Raw genomic sequence first — 23,419 nt, 5'->3', positions numbered from 1 at the left:
TATCTATCTATCTATCTATCTATCTATCTATCATCTATCTATCTATCTATCATCTATCAGTCATAAACATATTAAATGGAGCAGGTGCTTTCACCCATCTGTTCCTTTTCATTGACTTTCAATGTTTTGATTGAATAAGATCCTTAACATATCCTAAACTTGACAAATGAATCCAGGTGGATTTCACATCCAGTGGTTTTCTGAATAGGTTTGGCTACTTTATTTTATTTTTTAAAGTATGATCTACTTCCCCTACATTCAGGTGCATACTCCATTGGAACAGCCACATTATCAGAGCCAGAAAACTCCCCATTCCAGCTTAGATGAGCACTAGATGCCATGAACAGAATGAATGAATGAATTTATTAATACGGTCACAGACCAGCGTCAAAACACACAATATCACAGATCATAAAAAATATATATATCAAAAATACAAGGGACAATATGAATATAACAAGGATTTAAATATAAAAATTAAAAATTAATTGTTAGCGTGCCCCCTGTAATTAACATTTGGGTGTTTGGTCATTATGGGGTACCACTTGCTTCCTGCGATTAATTGCAGACGCACAGAATTTAGCTACATTTAATGTAGTCTTGGGATTCTTGTCCTCTAGCAGTAGTTTTAAACTATGATGTTCCAATTCTTTCCTAGACTTTTGCAAAACAGGTATAATAAAAGTCAAACGTGTTGTTGTTGTTTAGTCGTTTAGTCGTGTCCGACTCTTCGTGACCCCATGGACCAGAGCACGCCAGGCCCTCCTGTCTTCCACTGCCTCCCGCAGTTTGGTCAGACTCATGTTTGTAGCTTCGAAGACACTATCCAACCATCTCGTCCTCTGTCGTCCCCTTCTCCTTGTGCCCTCCATCTTTCCCAACATCAGGGTCTTCTCCAGGGAGTCTTCTCTTCTCATGAGGTGGCCAAAGTATTGGAGCCTCAGCTTCACGATCTGTCCTTCCAGTGAGCACTCAGGGCTGATTTCCTTAAGAATGGATCGGTTTGTTCTTCTTGCAGTCCATGGGACTCTCAAGAGTCTCCTCCAGCACCATAATTCAAAGGAATCAATTCTTCGGCGATCTGCCTTCTTTATGGTCCAGCTCTCGCTTCCATACATCACTACTGGGAAAACCATAGCTTTTACTATACGGACCTTTGTTGGCAAGGTGATGTCTCTACTTTTTAAGATGCTGTCTAGGTTTGTCTTGCTTTCCTCCCAAGAAGCAGGCGTCTCTTAATTTCGTGGCTGCTGTCACCATCTGCAGTGATCATGGAGCCCAAGAAAGTAAAATCTCTCACTGCCTCCATTTCTTCTCCTTCTATTTGCCAGGAGGTGATGGGACCATTGGCCATGATCTTCGTTTTTTTGATGTTGAGCTTCAGACCATATTTTGCGCTCTCCTCTTTCACCCTCAATAAAAGCTTCTTTAATTCCTCCTCACTTTCTGCCATCAAGGTTGTGTCATCTGCATATCTGAGGTTGTTGATATTTCTTCCGGCAATCTTAATTCCGGCTTCGGATTCATCCAGCCCAGCCTTTCGCATGATGAATTCTGCATATAAGTTAAATAAGCAGGGAGACAATATACAGCCTTGTCGTACTCCTTTCCCAATTTTGAACCAATCAGTTGTTCCATATCCAGTTCTAACTGTAGCTTCTTGTCCCACATAGAGATTTCTCAGGAGACAGATGAGGTGATCAGGCACTCCCATTTCTTTAAGAGCTTGCCATAGTTTGCTGTGGTTGACACAGTCAAAGGCTTTTGCATAGTCAATGAAGCAGAAGTAGATGTCTTTCTGGAACTCTCTAGCTTTCTCCATAATCCAGCGCATGTTTGCAATTTGGTCTCTGGTTCCTCTGCCTCTTCTAAATCCAGCTTGCACTTCTGGGAGTTCTCGGTCCACATACTGCTTGAGCCTTCCTTGTAGAATTTTAAGCATAACCTTGCTAGCGTGTGAAATGAGTGAAATTGTGCGGTAGTTGGAGCATTCTTTGGCACTGCCCTTCTTTGGGATTGGGATGTAGACTGATCTTCTCCAATCCTCTGGCCACTGCTGAGTTTTCCAAACTTGCTGGCATATTGAGTGTAGCACCTTAACAGCATCATCTTTTAAAATTTTAAATAGTTCAGCTGGAATACCATCACTTCCACTGGCCTTGTTATTTGCAGTGCTTTCTAAGGCCCATTTAACTTCACTCTCCAGGATGTCTGGCTCAAGGTCAGCAACCCCACTACCTGGGGTGTACGAGACATCCATATCTTTCTGGTATAATTCCTCTGTGTATTCTTGCCACCTCTTCTTGATGTCTTCTGCTTCTGTTAGGTCCTTACCACTTTTGTCCTTTATTATGGTAATCTTTGAACGAAATGTTCCTTTCATATCTCCAATTTTCTTGAACAGATCTCTGGTTCTTCCCATTCTGTTGTTTTCCTCTATTTCTTTGCATTGCTCATTTAAGAAGGCCTTCTTATCTCTCCTTGCTATTTTTTGGAAATCTGCATTCAATTTCCTGTATCTTTCTCTATCTCCCTCGCATTTTGCTTGCTTTCTCTCCCCCGCTATTTGTAAGGCCTCGTTGGACAGCCACTTTGCTTTCTTGCATTTCCTTTTCATTGGGATGGTTTTCGTTGCTGCCTCCTGTATAATGTTGCGAGCCTCCATCCATAGTTCTTCAGGCACTCTGTCCAGCAGATCTAAATCCTTAAACCTGTTCCTCACTTCCACTGTGTATTCATAAGGGATTTGATTTAGATTGTATCTTACCGGCCCAGTGGTTTTTCCTACTTTCTTCAGTTTAAGCTTGAATTTTGCTATAAGAAGCTGATGATCTGAGCCACAGTCAGCTCCAGGTCTTGTTTTTGCTGACTGTATCGAGCTTCTCCATCTTTGGCTGCAGAGAATATAATCAATCTGATTTCGATGCTGCCCATCTGGTGATGTCCACGTGTAGAGTCGTCTCTTGTGTTGTTGGAAAAGTGTGTTTGTGATGACCAGCTTGTTCTCTTGACAGAACTCTATTAGCCTTTGCCCTGCTTCATTTTGCTCTCCAAGGCCAAACTTGCCAGTTGTTCCTTTTATCTCTTGGTTCCCTACTTTAGCATTCCAATCTCCTATAATGAGAAGAACATCCTTCTTTGGTGTCACTTCTATAAGGTGTTGTAAGTCTTCATAGAATTGGTCAATTTCAGTTTCTTCCGCACCAGTAGTTGGTGCATAAACTTGGATTACTGTTATGTTAAAAGGTCTGCCTTGGATTCGTATCGAGATCATTCTATCATTTTTGAGATTGCAACCCAGTACTGCTTTCGCAACTCTTTTGTTGACTATGAGGGCCACTCCATTTCTTTTGCGGGTTTCTTGCCCACAGTAGTAGATATGATGGTCATCCGAACTAAATTCGCCCATTCCCGTCCATTTTAGCTCACTGATGCCCAGGATGTCAATATTTATTCTTGTCATCTCATTTTTGACCACATCCAACTTACCCAGGTTCATGGTTCTTACATTCCAGGTTCCTATGCAATATTTTTCTTTACAGCATTGGACTTTCCTTTCGCTTCCAGGCATATCCGCAACTGAACGTCCTTTCGGCTTTAGCCCAGCCGCTTCATCAGCTCTGGATCTACTTGTACTTGTCCTCCGCTCTTCCCCAGTAGCATGTTGGACGCCTTCTGACCTGAGGGGCTCATCTTCCAGCGTCATAACTTTTATATGCCTGTTGTCTTTGTCCATGGAGTTTTCTTGGCAGGGATACTGGAGTGGCTTGCCGGTTCCTCCTCCAGGTGGATCACGTTTGGTCAAAACTCTCCACTATGACCTGTTCATCTTGGGTGCCCTGCTCGGCATAGTTCATAGCTTCTCTGAGTTCTTCAAGCCCCTTTGCCACGGCAAGGCAGTGATCCATGAAGGGGAAAAGTCAAACGTATATCCTCATAAAAACGACAGCGTAATAATACATGTGAAGCAGTTTCAACTTCCAACGAGCCACAAGGACAGACCCATGCTATGTATGGCTTACCCTCAAATCTGCCCTGAAGTAAGGCAGAAGGGAGAACATTAAATCTGGCGAGGGTAAAAGACCGTCTGTATTTGGGTACCTGAAGAGCTGACAGATAGTTAGCTGGAGAGAAGCTTCTCCCATGGTCCCTTATTGCTGGATGTTTGATCATTTCGCTCATGTGGCATTGTAATTCTACGTCCCAGATACACTGGCGAATTGTAGTCCTGGCTTTCTCGAAGCCTGTCGCTATCAGGGTCTGCTGTGGGATCCCCAAACCTTTAAGTTTTTCCAGCAGTGTAGCTTTCCATCTGGATTGGTAGGTATCTAATAAGGTTAAAGGTGCCAGCCCAACCGGGAAGAAAATAAGCTTTAGCCAATAATGGATCTTCAATATCCATATCCGAGTACTGATAGGAATTTGCCCAACCTCCAAACGGACCGCTATGTTGGATACGCAAGAGGGGATCCCCAGCAGGCAGCGGAAAAACTTAGTTTGGAATGCCTCTAAAATAGTAAGGTTTTTAAAGCTGTAGATCTGGGATCCGTATAACAGTTGTGATAGTATTTTGGCAGCAAAGACCTGGGAGGCTGCCGGTATGTGTTGGCCCCCTTTCCCATAAAAGAATCTTATTAACGCTTTGGTAGATCTTTCTGCATTTGCAACAGTATTATTAATCTGAAAGCGCCAGGAGCCCCTTTCCTGGAAGGTTACACCCAGGTATTTAAAGGTTGCTACCTGTTCGATTGGGCGATTGTCAATTCTCCATTTGTGCCTCCTCCTTTTTTTAGAGAACACCATGACTTTGGATTTGTTGTAATTAATTGTTAGTTGTTCAACGCTGCAGTATTTGGTAAAAGATCTCAAAAGTTTTCTTAGTCCAACACAAGAAAAAGAAATTAAAACTGTGTCATCCGCATATAAGAGGACCGGGAGGGGCGTACCAGCCAATTTGGGGGGATGGGCATTTTCTTTCTGCATATTTCCTACTAGCGAGTTGATATAGAAGTTAAATAAAGTAGGTGCAAGGACACACCCTTGCCTAACCCCCTGATAAATTTGGATTCATGAACAGAATAGTCTGAAGATATTTTCTTAGAGTACATTGGTGCTTTGCTGTCACACCTAATGTGCCTCAAAATTACTTGAGCCAAGGTTCCAACCCAATACACATTTCCCATTGAACTCGGTCAATTGGGCTACATGTAAAGTGCTTATCTGCCTTTATCCACTAACTGGGCATTTTGCCTAAACTTTTCATCCTAGCATGAATGCTATAAACCTGAATGGTTATCTTTGTATGTTTCTCTGTACAGTTATAGTGGGATAAATAATTGCACTGTACTCCTCAGAGAAGTATAAAAAGATAGAGGGTTAAATTCAACTCCATAAATTTAGCTTGGAGTACTAACACCCACATCTACTGATGGAGCAGAGCTTCCAACGGAAAGTGTAAATTTCACAAGTGGAAACAATTAAAAAGAGTCCAGTTTGTCACATGGCATGTTGCCTTCAGTGCTGTGGATGAAGCATAGCAAGAAGCACACACAGATGAAGCACAACACTCCAGATAGCATGCAAAGTCAATTGCAGTTCCCCTTCTAACTTATAATGGCAAAAAATGGATTGGCTGATGCCAAGAACCATACAAGTGTAAGTAGTTCATGTCACTGTCTTCCAGTCATTATTTCACATATCTTCTGTTTTGGTCCAACTTGAATTTGTATTTTGAAATCAGCCATGATATGCACACTTAAGTAAAATACTATTTGGACATTTCATTGACAAGAGCAAATGATTCTTTTGGACAATAATGTGCAAAACATTAACCAAACATACTTATATTTGAATAATGTCTCCAAAAAGAGAAGCAAATTTAATATATGAATTGTACCAGTACAGGAAGTCCAGTCCTCTGAGGAAAAATAAAATAGATTGCTGAAGGAATGCTCCCCATCTGAATGCTCTATATAGCCTTTTACTAAGAACTGAAAAGAGTTGGTGCAGACACTTTTTTGGGGGGGAAGCCAGGTTGTGCAGTATGAGCATATCCTCACTGCTGAGTCAAGGTAACTCATTGACTGAGATCTTTATTTTCCCTTCAGGTCCTCTTTACCATCTTCATGGGATATAAAAACCATACTGAATTCTATTTCCGTCCCTTCTCAACCTTGCTTGAGACACAGCTGGTCATTTTCCTTCTCTTTCTGCTCCTCTACGTCCTCAGCCTCTGTGGGAACGCTGCTGTCGTGCTTATTGTCCATGTCGACCACTCTCTCCATAACCCCATGTATTTTTTCTTGGGCAACCTGGCAGCTCTGGAGATCTGCTACTCTTCTGCCATTGCTCCATTGGCTTTGGCCAACCTTCTGTCTAGGAAAAGTGCCACCATTTCCTTAAGTGGCTGTGGAACCCAAATGTTCTTCTTTGTCTTCCTGGGAGGAGCTGACTGTGTCCTACTGGCCATCATGGCATACGATAGATACGTGGCAATTTGCCATCCACTGCGCTACATGCTCATCATGAACAAAACAGTATGTACTTCCCTCGTAGCGGGATCTTGGCTGCTGGGCTTTCTGTTATCTCTACAGCTGACAATCCTTATTTTCCGCTTGCCATTCTGTGGCCAAAATGAAATCAATCACTTCTTTTGTGATATCCCAGTCATTCTGCAGTTGGCTTGTAGTGACACCCACATTCACCAAGCTGTTCTTTTCATAGTTAGTGTTGTAGTCCTCACCATACCCTTACTTCTAATCTGTATCTCATATATCTTCATTGCGGTGGCCATTTTGCAAATCCGTTCTGCTGAAGGCCAGCAAAAAGCCTTCTCCACGTGCTCCTCCCACTTGATGGTTGTCCTCTTACAGTACGGCTGTTGCAGTTTCATATACTTACGGCCCAACTCTAGCTACTCACCACAGGAGGGTCGAGTGGTGTCTGTGTTCTACACCTTTGTCACTCCCCTACTGAACCCTCTGATCTATAGCATGAGAAACAAGGAACTGAAAGAGGCACTGAGGAGAGCCTTTCGAAGAAGAGTGTTTTCCCCCAAAAGAGTTTGACAGCTAGCAGTCTTCTTCAAAGTTAGACCATGGGGATGATAGCAACAGGCTAGGCAGCAGAGGTAGGTAATGTACAACCCCCAGGGCCAGATTTAGGTTTGATGAGGCCCCATAGCTACTGAAGGTAATGGGGCCTTTTGTATGTCCAGCTGTCCTTTGTCAACAACAAATTGTTGCTGTTTTTTGTGCTGAATATATGCTAAATGGTAATTTATGGACCTACACAACATAACACAACACAAAACAAAACATTGTTGCTGTATGTAGGTTTTATTTTCTTTGTTTTTTATCTTATATTTTGGAAATGTACATCCAGTTGTTTTTTCCTTTAATTTTTTTTGGGGCCCCCAAAAGAGTGGTGCCCTAAGCTATACCTTGTTTAGCTTATACATAAATCAAGCAATGGCAACCCCCATGCAGCGTCTGGCCCCATGGTCAGTGCTTTTTTTTCTAAAAAAAATGTTTAGGGGTACTCTCATTTTCCTACTCATATTGAAATACTGCCCTTCAACGAGGCCAAACTTAGATTCAAAAAATGTTTACTGGTATGCGGACCACTGTGTCCTCCCAGAAAAAAAACCACTGCCCATGGTAATACCTATAGGAAGGGGGTGAAACGCAAGTTTGTAACAAGGGAGAGGAACTCCATGCAATTCTACGGTCGTCATCAGTATCATCATTCCTTTCATTTCTATATTGCTTTATATTTTCAAGCAAATAATCTCAAAGCGGTTTACAACACATTAAAATATCAGACAGAACCAATCCAGTATAAAAGATTACCAATGAAAGCCACGTATAAAATATACATTGAAAGCAACATAATTAACAGGAAACTAAGAGATTATCTTAAAGATTTCAAAATAAAACATTACAAAGGAGGTCAGAATGAATGTCTAATGCAGCATAGTTAACAAAAAATGCCCTAAGCATTTCAAAATAAAATGTTACTAAAGGAAGTCAAGAAGACAGAAGTGCCTGGCGTGCTCTGGTCCATGGGGTCACGAAGAGTCGGACACGACTAAACGACTAAACAACAACAACAAGAAGATTCTGTATGCATGTATATATTAAATAAATTGAAATGTCTTGAAGCGCCATAATTCTCCTGTGAATTATTACCAAAGGCATCTAAACCCAGGTGAACACTGCACCTCCCAGAACTTCTCGCCACTCAGAGAAGTCATGTGAGTATACCAATAGTTAGAGCCTTGCTTTTTTTATCATCAAGTACTTCACACTTCCTTCTGTTCCTTTTTAAGAGCAGCCACAAGAGAGTTCACTCTCTCATATAAAGCCTAATGTCTGCACTTCAGGAAAGCAAATTTTTCTCCTCCCTTAAGGGTCTTGGCATGCTTTCTAAAGGAAAAGCTTCAGAACCAGGAAAACAGATGGATGTGCCAAATAGCTGCTCTCTTAGCCCTTCATTCCCTGGTTGCGAACTTTGCCACTATTCATTGTGAAAGGAGCAGTTGTGAACTTTGCCACTATTCGTGGTCCATCCCCACCACTCGCATTTCCCTTTCTAGTTGAAGAGCAACAGCAAATGCCTTCAGATTTCCCTTGGCAGTCCAGCAGCAGAAGTATCCAAGTAAGTCATTTCTGTGGACGTGGATTCTGTTCATTTGCCTACTTCATAAGCCTTTCATTCTCTATTCAGCATGTTTTCTATTCAGCATGCATTCTCCTTTTTTTCATCCTTAGTGTATGAGATTCCAGACTCCAGAATCAAAATGCATAGGTTGCACAGACATCATACATGTAAATGGCATTTGTAGCATATCCCCCACCATGCTAGGAACTGCAGTTTAATGGTGCTGGGAATTGTACCCCTGTGATAGGTAAAATGTACAGTTCCAAGGATTTTTTTTTCTGGGACATGGGGAATGGGGTTGAATTGTATGGCATGTACAAAACCAGACTATGTGCAGTGAAAAAGAAAAGGGAGAAGAAGTTTCAGGTTTTTCCAGATCATAGCCAAAATACTGTTGGGATTGTTTCTAATAAATGGAAAAGCAGATACTTGTGATACTTGTTCATTCTTCAGATAACTGCAATTTGTTTTTTAAATTTAATTTTCCTCTGAACCATGATTTAACCATAAGCACATTAAATGGATCAGGTGCTTTCAGCCATCAGTTCCTGTTCATCGACTTTCAGTGTTTCGATTGAATAAGATCCTTAACATATCCTAAACTTGACAAATGAATCCAGGATTTCACATCCAGTGGTTCTCTGAATAGGTTAGGCTACTTTATTTTATTTTTTAAAATGTGATCTACTTCCCCTACAATCAGATGAAATACTCCATTGGAACGGCCACATTATCAGAGCCAGAAGACTCCCCATTCCAGCTTAGATGAGCACTAGATGCCATGAACAGAATTGTCTGGAGATACTTTCTTAGAGTACATTGGTGCTTTGCTGTCACACCTAATGTGCCTCAAAATTACTTGAGCCAAGGTTCCAACCCAGTACACATTTCCCATTGAACTCAGTCAACTGAGCTACATGTAAAATGCCTATCTGCCTTTATCTATTAATTGAGCATTTTGCCTAAAAATGTTATCCTAACATGAATGCTATAAACCTGAATGGTTACCTTTGTATGTTTCTCTGTACAGTTATAGTGGGATAAATAATCATACTGTACTCCTCAGAGAAGTATAAAAAGATAGAGGGTTAAATTCAACTCCATAAATTTAGCTTGGAGTACAAACACCCACATCTATTGATAGAGCATAGCTTCCAATGGAAAGTGTAAATTTCGCAAGTGGAAACAATTAAACAGAGTCCAGTTTGTCACATGGCATGTTGCCTTCAGTGCTGTGGATGAAGCATAGCAAGAAGCACACACAGATGAAGCACAACACTCCAGATAGCATGTAAAGTCAATTGCAGTTCCCCTTCTAACTTATAATGGCAAAAAATTGATTGACTGATGCCAAGAACCATACAAGTGTAAGTAGCTCATGTCACTGTCTTCCAGTCATTATTTCACATATCTTCTGTTTTGGTCCAACTTGAATTTGTATTTCGAAATCAGCCATGATATCCAAACTTAAGTAAAATACTATTTTGACAATTCATTGATAAGAGCAAATAACTCTTTTGGACAATAATGTGCAAAACATTAACGAAGCATACCGTACTTATATTTCAATAATGTCTCCAAAAGGAGAAGCAAATTTAATATATGAATTGTACCAGTACAGGAAGTCCAGTCCTCTGAGGAAAAATAAAATAGATTGCTGAAGGAATGCCCCCCATCTGAATGCTCTATATAACCTTGTACTAAGAACAGATAAGAGTTAGTGTAGACACTTTTTTGGGGGGAAGCCAGGTTGCAGAATGAGCGTATCCTCACTGCTGGGCTAAGGTAACTCATTGACTCAGATCTTTATTTTCTCTTCAGGTCCTCTTTACCATCTTCATGGGATATGAAAACCATACTGAATTCTATTTCCGTCCCTTCTCAACCTTGCTTGAGACACAGCTGGTCATTTTCCTTCTCTTTCTGCTCCTCTATGTCCTCAGCCTCTGTGGGAACGTTGCTGTCGTGCTTATTGTTCATGTCGACCACTCTCTCCATAACCCCATGTATTTTTTCTTGGGCAACCTGGCAGCTCTGGAGATCTGCTACACTTCTGCCATTGCTCCATTGGCTTTGGCCAACCTTCTGTCCAGGAAAAGTGCCACCATTTCCTTAAGTGGCTGTGGAACCCAAATGTTCTTCTTTGTCTTCCTGGGAGGAGCTGACTGTGTCCTACTGGCCATCATGGCATACGATAGATACGTGGCAATTTGCCATCCGCTGCGCTACATGCTCATCATGAACAAAACAGTATGTACTTCCCTTGTCGTAGTATCCTGGCTACTGGGCTTTCTGTTGTCTCTAAAACTGACCATCCTTATTTTCCGCTTGCCATTCTGTGGCCAAAATGAAATCAATCACTTCTTTTGTGATGTCCCAGTCATTCTGCAGTTGGGTTGTAGTGACATCCAAATCCACCAAGCTGCTATTTTCATAGTTAGTGTTGTAGTCATCACAATACCCTTCCTTCTAATCTGTATCTCATATGGCTTCATTGCGGTGGCCATTTTGCAAATCCGTTCTTCTGAAGGCCAGCAAAAAGCTTTCTCCACGTGCTCCTCCCACTTGATGGTTGTCCTCCTGCAGTACGGCTGTTGCAGTTTCATATACTTACGGCCCAACTCTAGCTACTCACCACAGGAGGGTCGAGTGGTGTCTGTGTTCTACACCTTTGTCACTCCCCTACTGAACCCTCTGATCTATAGCATGAGAAACAAGGAACTGAAAGAGGCACTGAGGAGAGCCTTTCGAAGAAGAGTGTTTCCCCCAAAAAAGTTTGACAGCTAGCGGTCTTCATTAAAGTTAGACCATAGGGATGATAGTAACAGGCTGATAGCAGGAGAAGTAGCTAATGTACGACCCCCATGCAGCATCTCGCCCTATAGGTAGAGGGTGTCATATGAGATTGTAACAAGAGAGAGGAATCAATGCAATTCTACTGTCATCATCATAATCATAATTCCTTTCCTTTCTATATTGCTTTATATTTTCAAGCAAATAATCTCAAATCTCAAATAATCTCTTTTACAACACATTAAAATATCAGACAGAAGAATCCAATGTAAAAGATTACCAATGAAAGCCACGTTTAAAATATACATTCAAAGCAACATAATTAACAGGAAACGAAGACATTATCTTAAAGATTTCAAAATAAAACATTACGAAGGAGGTCAGAATGAATGTCTAATGCAGCAAAGTTAATAAAAAATGCCCTAAGCATTTCAAAATAAAATGTTACTAAAGGAAGTCAAGTATAAACCGCTTAAACCAGTACATTTAACAAGAGAATAGAATATTATATTAAGCATAGAATGTATCTGCTGCAGTTTCTGCCAATATCATTTAATGAACCCCACACCTTATGCAAAATGGTGAGAGAGGTATTTATACATTTTCTTACATAACTATACTAATACTGCCTGTGTGGGGATCCACACACATTTAATAAGATTTATTCAAAAGCACAAAAAATTCTAAAGATGTAACTGTCTCCAAGCAGACTGTCCAATAATTCAGTTTAAGGGGGCAGGCAATTATGGAATTTAATAATTGATTGGAAATTCAACATCACATAACATCATCACATAATCTCAAATGCCTCTTACTAGGATATTTGAAAAAACATAGCTCTGGAGGAAGATTTAGAAGTGGCACCAAACTATTCGGCCGCAAAAATATGTATTGCTGGGTGGGGGGCAGACCACATTTAGTCTCTCACTGGTTTGAGAAAATCTGGGATGTAAACAATGATTAAATTGCTATGTTTCAGAGTAACAAATAACAAACTATCACATAGATTTGTAGAAGGATAGTCTCTTTTTCATTCTGGAACAATAAATTCCAGCATAATATGAATCCTTACAACCTTTTTGTTTTATTGTAAAATGTATTATATATGTAATTATTTTTGGTATTTACTTATTTTATTTACTTATTCTGTGTTTACTTATTTCTGTATTTGTGTGTTTGTGTGTGTGTGTGAATAAACAATAATCTGCCTCTAGTCTAAAATTCTGTATATGTATACGGTATATTAAATAAATAAACTGAAATGTCATGAAGTGCCATAATTCTCCTGTGAATTATTACCAAAGGCAACTAAACCCAGGTGAACACAGCACCTCACAGAACTTCTCACCACTCAGAGAAGTCATGTGATTATACTAATAGTTTGAGTCTTACTTTTTTATCTCCAAGTACTTCACACTTCCATTCCTGTGTAAGAACAGCCAGAAGAGAGTTCACACTCTCACATAAATCCTAATGCCTGCATTTCAGGAAAGAAAATTTCTCTCCTCACTCTCGCTCCCTTAAGGGTCTTGGCATGCTTTCTAAAGGAAGAGCTTCAGAACCAGGAAACAAGATGGATGTGCCAAAGAGCTGCTCTCTTAGCCCTTCATTAGCCCTGGTTGCGAACTTTGCCACTATTTGTGGTCCATCGCCACCACGCGCATTTCAACAAGTACTTCAAACTGCCCTCCATCCCTGTCTAATAGCAGTCACAAAAGAGTTCACATTCTCATATAAAGCCAGGCTCCTACATTTTAGGAAAGAAGAAATTTGTGCTCCTTTCTCTCATTCAGATCAGAGAGCAGCAAGTCTCAAGCTGCTTTCATACTGTTGTGCATGTGCTTCAGATGGTGGTTGAAACACTGGTGTTTTAAGGTGTTATAAAATATACTTCTATGCAATAATATTAAACGCCAACCTTCGCAAAAGACCAAGTTTCTGCTGGATTATTATTGGAAAATTTTAGAATAATGAAACTATAGCAATAACCGTTCCCTGGTTTTGTTGTGTATTCTGAACCTGATAGATCCCATATTTTCTGTGCATTTTCAGGAGTCATAAAATTTTGCATGAAAGAGACCACATCACATATAGAACTCATACATCTCAGGCAGGGCAATCCAAACAAGAAGGTGCAGGAAGCAAAAAACCAGGTGCCCTATATAAAGGTGCCCTCAGAGGAATATGTGATCCAGGGGGAAAAAGAGAAGACAGTATCATGTTTAACTTCCCCTGTATATTATATGATACATGGTCTTCATATAGTATTAAGGATCTATATGGGCCAAGAGAAATAAGGGGCAGGGTATGTGTTGAGAAACTTTGGATCACTAGGTAAATATGTGGCAAAATAGTCCAGGAATAAGAACTGTAATTGTTACTAAAACAATGATGCACTACAAACTGAGAGTCTTTAGCAGTCCCTCTTATTAGGGAATAGACAGTCATTGGTTGAAAAAGAGCTTTATATCATGAGGATATTAGGAGGAGTCCTCAGCCACAGCAAAAATAAGTTTGATAAAATTCGCAGGTGGAACAATACAAAGAGATTATTTTAAAACAGAATGATTTGAATAATTTTAATAAATTACTTTTCTAGAAAGAGCATTGTTGTGAATATGGCTATGGAAACAAAGGTTTAGAGAGTGATAGTGCTTTTGGGAGAGGCTTGGTTATAATGTAGGCTTAGAATCATGCCTGCTGAATTTTGCTCATTTGTGCTAATGTACTTCTGACTTGTGGAAAAGAATGAAAACTCCTCAATAAACAAATCAAATAATTAAAACACCAGAGTAAAACCACACAGCAGAACCAAGTGTGTGGATGACTAGGTCACTAATGTGTTGCTGACCCTCCCACAGAATTATGCTGCTTCCCAATATTTCAGTTTATTTATTTAATATATACATCCATACAAAATCTTATTCTAGAGCAGTGGTGGTGAAGCCGTCGCCCCAGCAGGGCCGTGGCTTCAGTGGTGGGGGTGGAGGAAGAGAGGAGGGCTCGTGGGGATCTCTCAGAAGTGGAGTAGAGGCTTCACGATGAGAGCCCCGCCTCCACCCCTGCTTGCATGCAGGAGCTGAGGAGTGCCTGGCTGCCTTTAGGGGATGCAGGGGCTCTCAGATGCAGCTTCTGGGCTGCCTCCACCTTCCCTAACCCCAGCAACTATTCAGCCTGGCTGCCTTGACAGTGTTGCAATAAAAACAAAAACCAACCATTTAAAATGCCACAGATAAAAAATAAAAACCATTTAAAAGAGGAGCCCTCTCTGCCGAGCAGCAGCCAGAGTCCTTGCGAAGCCTGTCAGGCCCCGCCCCAAGCCAGTTTCATGACAACAGGGAAATCACAGAAAAAATTATTGATTTCCTTATTGGCACAGAAAGGCAAAGTCAATATCAAGACAGAAAGCTGAATGCCAAAGAAGCAACTCATGACCAAGGTCCCAACAACAATTTTCACACACACACTCCAGTTCATGATGACAGTGTAGCTGAGCGGGTGACAGATTGCCACATAGCGGTCATAAGCCATGATTGCTAGCAGGACACAGTCAGAGCTTCCCAGGAAGGTAAAGAAGAACATTTGGGACCCACAGCCAGCCAGGGTGATGGAGACCTTTCTTGCAGAAGCTACGTGGGCCAGAGTGAGGGGTGCAATGGTACAAGAATAAGCAATTTCCAGACATGCCAGGTTAGCCAAGAAATAGTACATTGGGGTGTGAAGCGAATGTGTGGTGTAGATGATGAGACCAATGGTAGCATTCCCAAACAGGCTGAGCAAGTAGAGAATCAGAAAAGTCCAGAAAATCAGCTGCCTCATGCCAGGGTGCGTTGTGAATGGCTGGAAGTGGAACTGTATAATTCCAGTTTGGTTTTCAGTCTCCATATAAACCTGCACATCAGCTTTGCTATGGGTTAAGAGGAGAGAGGAGAACATTACTGAGAAGCCAGCATTGGGCAACCAGGAAATTAGGTAACACAAATAAATTGAATTGCAACAAACAGGGAAGATGTTGCAAAATTGGCTGATAGTGAATGTGCAATTGATCAACATATCCTTTAATACTGAAGTTCAGACTTCTGTAGGCAGCTATTAACAAGAATGAGACCAGATTCTTAGAGTAGGTTGTTCACTGAGGTGTCTACATCCATTAAAACCGGGCAACTATTACACTGTTTCTAAATGGCTAGGTTGATACTGAAATGTTTTACAATTTTTTATGTGCTATAAGCCACCCAGAGTGGCTGGAGAAACCCAGCCAGATGGGCAGGATATAAATAATAAAATTATTAATATTACTTTTCTATACTATTATCTGTCTCTGGCTCCATCTTCTACAGACACCAATGTTAATGCATTGGAGCTGTAGTCCTTCACTATGGGTGCTATCACTTTTTTGCAAGCAGGTTTCAGCCATGTATCAACAAATTCAGGTTGTGCAATAAAAGTCGGTTTGGAGCTCTTACTCAACAAATCCTCCCTCCCCTGCTGAACCTTTTGTGTTAAGGGATTGACAAGAAAGTAGTAGGAAGTATTCATAGCACACATTTGCCAAGTAATAACCTATGAAGTAGCTTTAGGGAAACCATTGGTAGCAATCCAATGGTGCAGTTTGCAATTTGTGCAGCAGCTCTTAATAGACTCAAAAGGGGATTTCTTTCTAATGAATTACATAGGAAAGAGATACAACAAATAATATATTATTCTATTATGTGGTGACATTTTAAAACTGCTTATTGAAAGTGTTTGGGACTGGATCGGGGGCTGAAAAGAGATGTGTTTTGTATCTAGAAGGGCATGGAAGTCAATCTGGGAGGGAAACAATCTAGGTTATTCTGATTATATATGTTGTGATCTTTTCTGTGAACCACCCTGAGACCCCTGGGTATAGGGTGGTATATACATTCAATAAATAACAACAACAACAATTGGTTCAGTTCACAATTTAACACAAACCTACCTAATCCACCCTTCCCAAAATGATACACAAACTGAAACACATCTATCATTTGAAATTTGCACTTCTCCCAATTTTATGATGCAGTTCTCCAACCCCAAAAAGTGTACAATAATGTGTACATTCATAGAAGCATACATAAAATTGCTTATATTCATGGAAATGACACACAGAAATGTTTTCTAAAGAACCCTGAAGCTTATTTTTTACCCCCTCTCCCTAACTCTCACTGTATAGTGTTTGTGTGCATTTGACATATCAGTACATATTTTATTAGTTTTGTTTGTACTTTCTTGGAGGGATAGTCATTTATTAATGCATTAAAAAAAATATCTACCCACTTTCCTACCCTGGTACAGTCAAGAAAACTTGCTAAATGAAATATTTTTCCCCCTTCACCTCTCTTCTTCTGTTGGCTTAACATACGAGCAGCAACCTGGATATGAATATTTCTTTCCTATTGTTGCTGTTAAATTCAAAATTATTCCTTCCTTCCCTTATTTCCTTTGTAAAACACTCTCATTGGGGTCAACACATGCAGCCATTTTAGAAGATCTGTGCTTCCATGTGTGTGTCTTTCCTACCTTTATTGACATCAGCAGCTGCTATCTGTTCTTCACACCTCCCGGCATTCAAGACTTTTAAACCTATCTTCTATAGCCCCTTGGGAGTGAACTGCTGATGCAGCCTCTCACCACAGCTCCTATCAGCAAGAGGTTTAGTGAACATTCAGCCTGATTTACTTGCCCCAAAACAGGGAGGTTAGATGTTATTGACTGTTTATTGAGAATTCATTCTGATTGGTTTGCAGACAGGTTTTATGACATTGCATCAGGTGTCATCCCATACTTTCCTTTGCATTTTCTTGACACTTTCCCTATTGCCACCCACAAAAAAAGGTTGGGGAGGAGGAGATGAACCAGCTTTATTGCACAGACTTTGGCTGAGCTGCCTAAATTTTCCAATATATGACTGAATCCCATTGACAATAGCAACGGTCTGAAAGCAATGTGGATGATGCAGAATATTTTTCTAAGCTTATGGTTGCATTGAGAACAGTGCTTGGAATGAACTAGTTGAGCTCTATGAAGTTTCCTGAACTAGTTCAAAAATCTCTGATCTACACCTGAAAGTAGATCCCATAATTGGCAGGTGAACACAAGAGGCCCAGACTCCTGCCTTTCATTAAAAAAGTCCATCAGACATCTACAAAGAAAGTTAGAAAGCAAACTGTGGAAGCAATGTCCGAAGTCTTATTAGGTGGATACAGAGGTGCTGCTGTTGCTAAGGATGCTTGGTCACTTAACCACTTTTGCTAAGCAACCAGAATAAAGGATTGCATGGCATTTCCTATATCTTCTCTGCTGAAGAGAGTCACTCTTTTCCAACAGGAGCAGCTTGCAGCAGAAAGCACAAATAAAGCAAAGGAACAAAGCAAATGATGTTCTGTTGGCGCAATTTAAGCAGAGTAAGCCATTTCTAGTATGGAAATACAATTATGTGGAAAGGTTCATCTGTTGACATTCTCTCTATTGTGTGGTCCCTGATTACCCTGTAGGTCAGCCCAGGAGCTTCTAACTTTCTGAATGCTGAAGGTTTTTGTTCTTTTGTAGAAAATGAACACTTTATGAACTAAAAAGTATGTTTGAATGAATGTGGGCAGAACTAGTTTGTCTTATGAAAGGATGAACTTGAAATGAAATGAATTTTCCCAACTCCTCACAGTGGCAGCTTCTCTTCAGTGGCTACCAATATTTTGTGATGGGCCAGGTGTTGGGTTGGGGGCTCAGAGGGAGAATACCTGAACATGGTAATACCCTGTCACACCATGCAGTGACAGCTCTGTGTTGCAAAGAAGAAAAAATGTAAGAAGATGAGAGAAGATGACAAATGCAAAGGAAAATAATAAATGTAAGGAGGAGGAGCATCTGAAAAGAAGCAAATAAAATGAAAGCAGGGTTGAGGATGGAAGGTGAGTGTAAATGAAAGGAATAAAATTTAAAATAAATGCAAGGGTTTTTTGGGAGCATATCCTTCTGTATCATCTCCTTACTATTTGGGAGCCTGGGGCTTAATGCTGACCTTAATGCTGCCTCTAATAGGTAAAGGTAAAGGTACCCCTGCCCGTACGGGCCAGTCTTGACAGACTCTGGGGTTGTGCGCCCATCTCACTTAAGAGGCCAGGGGCCAGCGCTGTCCGGAGACACTTCCAGGTCACGTGGCCAGCATGACATCGCTGCTCTGGCGAGCCAGAGCCGCACACGGAAATGCCGTTTACCTTCCCGCTGGTAAGCGGTCCCTATTTATCTACTTGCACCCGGAGGTGCTTTCGAACTGCTAGGTTGGCAGGCGCTGGGACCGAGCAGCGGGAGCGCACCCCGCCGCAGGGATTCGAACCGCCGACCTTTCGATCGGCAAGCCCTAGGCACTGAGGCTTTAACCCACAGCGCCACCTGCGTCCGCTGCCTCTAATACTACTGTGTATATCAAAGGGGAAGTTCGAAGTAGGTTGGGAGGTAATTTTGAAAGCTGCTTCAATTCTTGACCTGCTTTTATCTGAACCTGACCACTTTTTGTGCTTCTGACCGCACCTGCAGCAGTTTCCCCAGCCCACAGCCTGAACAGGGCTGGCAATGTCTCTCCATCATTTGAAACAGGGATCCTTCCCAGCTGCAGAAGCCAGAGAGGGACCAAACCTGTCTGCATGCTAAGTATGTGCTCTGCCTCTGCCCCTAAGCTATGGCCTACCTGAATCGCATATATAGTGATCATTAAGCGTAAAGAGGATCAGAGAGCAGCAAATCTCAAGCTGCTTTCATACTGCAGTGCATGTGCTCCAGATGGTGGTTGAAACACTGGAAGGAGAAAAGGTGCAAGTAAAAACATTTACTTTTAAGGTGTTAAAAAATATTCTTCTATGCAATAATAATAATTGTCAACCTTCACAAAAGACCAGGTTTCTGCTGGATTATTATTGGAAAATGGGTTGCTGGCCCTGTGCATTGGACACCAACCTTTGATTGGGGGAGTGCTTTTCGAGGGGCGTGACTGCTGTTTATCCATCAGAATGTTTTGTATAGACTGTCCCTCTTCCTCAATTATAAAACAGTAATTAGTTCTTTCAAATTCTAATATATTACATCTCTAGGGAAAGTGATGCTAACAAATGCTGCAACAGCTACTGTTTTCTTTAAGGATGAGAAATAACCTTGAAATTAAATTGTCCCTCTCTTTGGACCTTGAGATTCTTTCTCTTATTTTGGGAAATTCTGTAGAACTTTCTTAAATATAAATAAGTAACATCCTATTGGGATTTATGGATAAAATGGTGAGAAAAGTTGATAAGGAGGCAAAAGTTCTTTCTCTGCACCCCCCTCCCTCTGTTCAGACAAATAATTTCAAGACAGAATGCCTTAGAGGCTTGTTAAAACAAAGAGATCTCTTATGAGACATACACAAATTAACATAATTCTCTGACGGCCATAAAAGATGCTTTAGGACATTACAAGTTCATGCATCAGAGAAAGATACTTGGTTCCCCAAAGATAAAGTTGTCCCTTAAGCGGAGGCAATTGTTGATCTGGGCCAAGAGTCTTGCACATATATGCTTCAATTCTCAAGGCGTGTTCACCCTCAGAAAACTGGCTGTAAGTTTATAAAGTTTCAATTCTCCAAGGACAATTCTGGTGTAAGTAAATATTTACACTGCCACTTTCAGACTCAACTCCATATTTAAGTGTAGTTCAATGGAGAAAATGGTTGGCTTGCATATGGAACACCTAGGTTGAAAGCTCAGATTGAGTAGTATTGGAAAGTCATTGTTAACTTCAATTCCTCATAAGGAAAATACATATAAATACATATATAGCACATACCAAGTCATGCCATTAGTCCATTTATCTCATAAGTGACCAACTTGTAGCCTGTGGGACATGTAACCTTATGGCCAGCTGATTGCTCCCCCACTGCTGCTATTGTCCTTGAACTCAACTCCACTTCCAAAACTGCCACCAAATTTGCTCAGGCTATGCAGAAATTCCACCACCCAAAATCTTAATTTTCAATTGGTTTTTATCTTTCTCCATTGCAGCACCGAACTCATCAATGATTGCTTTCTCTTGCTGCTGCTTTTCTTTTTCCACCCATAGACACGCCAGGTGGACAATCTACTCATCAGCGAAACTCTACCTTGCACACTCCAGGGTCACCTCTTGCCACTACTGCTCTCAGTACTGATCTGCACTGAATTGAGAATAACAAGATTTTTCTCATAAAGGTTCTTATTTCTGGCCTACATATGAACCTAGTGCTCCAAAGTTTCTCAACACATATCCTGCCCCTTTCTTGTTATTTATTTCTCTCAGCCTCTATGGATCCCTAATACTATTTGAAGACCATTTTGCAGTGTCATACATCTTATAAAAAGATTCTTTTCGTTCATTAACATGGAACAGTACCTTTCCTTTTTGCATATTTTAACTGTATTAAAATCCGGAAACTTCTTCAAAGATGGTGACAATGAGGGCAAAAATTGATTAAAAAGGATGGATTCCTCTTGGCCAATCCAGAATGAAGGTGATACACAGGAAGAGGAGATGTAGAAGTTATTACTGGATAAGTAATAGCTGTTTCGTCTTCAGGAAAGAGCCCCAACAGCAACCAATAAATAAATTATGAAAAAATACAACAAATACAACTGCTGGATTCACAGGTGGTCTATATGTGCAGCAAATCCAAACCCTTGGTAAACTTTCAACCAGTGCTTAGAAAGTTCATTTCAGTTCAAGTTCATCCTTTTATAAGACAAACTAGTTCTGTCCACATTCATTCAAACAAACTTTTTAGTTCATAAAGTGTTCATCTTCTGCAAAAGAACAAAAACCTTCAGCATTCAGAATGTTAGAAGCTCCTGGGCTGACCTACAGGGTAATCAGGGACCACACACAAGATGCCTAATAGAGAGAATGTTAAAAGATGAACCTTTCCACATTTGTATTTCCATACTAGAAATGGCTTACTCTGCTTTGTGCCAACAAAACATCATTTGCTTTGTTCCTTTCTTTATTTGTGTTTTCTGCTGCAAGCTGCTCCTGTTGGAAGAGAGTGACTCTCTTCAGCAGAGAAGATACAGGAAATTCCATGCAATCCTTTATTCTGGTTGCTTAGCAAAAGTGGTTAAGTGACCAAGCATCCTTAGCAACAGCAGCACCTCTGTATCCACGTAATGAGACTTCGGACATTGCTTCCACAGTTTGCTTTCTAACCTTCTTTGTAGATGTCTGATGGACTTTTTTAATGAAAGCTAGGAGTCTGGGCCTATTCCTGGAGAAGAGGAGGGAATAGACAGGAAGATGAAGTAGAAATCATTTGGAGTTGAACCCCCAAATGAACTTAATCCACCTAAGTTCACCTGCCAATTATGGGATCTACTTTCAGCTGTAGTTCAGGGATTTTTGAACTAGTTCAGTAAACTTCATAGAGCTCAACTAGTTCATTCCAAGCACTGCTCTCAGTGCAACCACAAGCTTAGAAAAATATTCTGCATCATCCACAGCTTTCAGACTGTTGCTATTTTCAGTGGGATTCAGTCATATATTGGAAAATTTAGGCAGCTCAAAGACTGTGCAATAAAGCTGGTTCATCTCCTCCTCCCCAACCTTTTGTGTGTGTGGCAATAGGGAAAGTGTCAAGAAAATGCAAAGGAAAGTATGGGATGACACCTGATGCAACGTCATAAAACCTGCCTGCAAACCAATCAGAATGAATTCTCAATAAACAGTCAATAACATCTAACCTCCCTGTTTTGGGGCAAGTAAATCAGGCTGAATGTTCACTAAACCTCTTGCTGATAGGAGCTGTGGTGAGAGGCTGCATCAGCAGTTCACTCCCAAGGGGCTATAGAAGATAGGTTTAAAAGTCTTGAATGCCGGGAGGTGTGAAGAACAGATAGCAGCTGCTGATGTCAATAAAGGTAGGAAAGACACACACATGGAAGCACAGATCTTCTAAAATGGCTGCATGTGTTGACTCCAATGAGAGTGCTTTACAAAGGAAATAAGGGAAGGAAGGAATAATTTTGAATTTAACAGCAACAATAGGAAAGAAATATTCATATCCAGGTTGCTGCTCGTATGTTAAGCCAACAGAAGAAGAGAGGTGAAGGGGGGGAAATATTTCATTTAGCAAGTTTTATTGACTGTACCAGGGTAGGAAAGTAGGTAGATATTTTTTTAATGCATTAATAAATGACTATCCATCCAAGAAAGTACAAACAAAACAAATAAAATATGTACTGATATGTCAAATGCACACAAACACCATACAGTGAGAGTTAGGGAGAGGGGGTAAAAAATAAGCTTCAAGCTTCTTTGGGGGGGGGGGGGGGATGGAGACAGACTATCACGTGCCAGAAATCAAAAACAAAAACCTCACCCTAGATCCAGAATGCAGGAATTGCATAAAGAACACCCTAACCGCTGAGATAAACCATGATATGCTGTACTTTTCCATATATAACACGTCCCCTATTTTTGGGGACTCCAAATTAGGAAAATGGGGGGAGATTGCCCAGAGTTGTTGAGCTTTTTTCTTTGGTTGAGCTTTATTATTTTATTATTTATACCCTGCCCATCTGTCTGGGTTTTCACAATCACTCTAGGCGGCTTACAGCACATAAAAAATGGTAAAACATTTCAGTATCAACCTAGCCATTTAGAAACAGTGTAATAGTTGCCCGGTTTTAATGGATGTAGACACCTCAGTGAACAACCTACTCTAAGAATCTGATCTCATTCTTGTTAATAGCTGCCTACAGAAGTCTGAACTTCAGTATTAAAGGATATGTTGATCAATTGCACATTCACTATCAGCCAATTTTGCAACATCTTCCCTGTTTGTTACAATTCAATTTATTTGTGTTACCTAATTTCCTGGTTGCCCAATGCTGGCTTCTCAGTAATGTTCTCCTCTCTCCTCTTAACCCATAGCAAAGCTGATGTGCAGGTTTAT

At 40.7% G+C, this 23,419-nt stretch overlaps 2 protein-coding genes across 2 annotated transcripts; both read left to right on the top strand.

Annotated features, from left to right (window-relative positions):
* Positions 1–5,613: 5,613 nt before the first annotated feature.
* Positions 5,614–7,067, top strand: LOC307201005 (olfactory receptor 10V1-like; the record flags this gene model as incomplete). Its single annotated transcript, XM_079950122.1, has 2 exons — positions 5,614–5,655; positions 6,108–7,067. 2 exons carry the CDS (start codon positions 5,614–5,616, stop codon positions 7,065–7,067), a joined length of 1,002 nt encoding a protein of 333 aa, XP_079806248.1.
* Positions 7,068–8,623: 1,556 nt separating this feature from the next.
* On the top strand, positions 8,624–11,448 carry LOC307200997 (olfactory receptor 10V1-like; the record flags this gene model as incomplete). Its single annotated transcript, XM_079950109.1, has 2 exons — positions 8,624–8,658; positions 10,483–11,448. Exon 2 carries the CDS (start codon positions 10,501–10,503, stop codon positions 11,446–11,448), a length of 948 nt encoding a protein of 315 aa, XP_079806235.1. The 5' UTR covers positions 8,624–8,658; positions 10,483–10,500.
* Between the last annotated feature and the right edge of the window lie 11,971 nt (positions 11,449–23,419).

The sequence above is a fragment of the Podarcis cretensis genome (genome assembly GCF_951804945.1).
Source record: "Podarcis cretensis genome assembly, chromosome: 1".
Taxonomy (NCBI): Eukaryota; Metazoa; Chordata; class Lepidosauria; order Squamata; family Lacertidae; genus Podarcis; species Podarcis cretensis.
The sequence above is the reverse complement of the archived record's forward strand: the minus strand, read 5'-3'. Positions and strand labels throughout refer to the sequence as shown.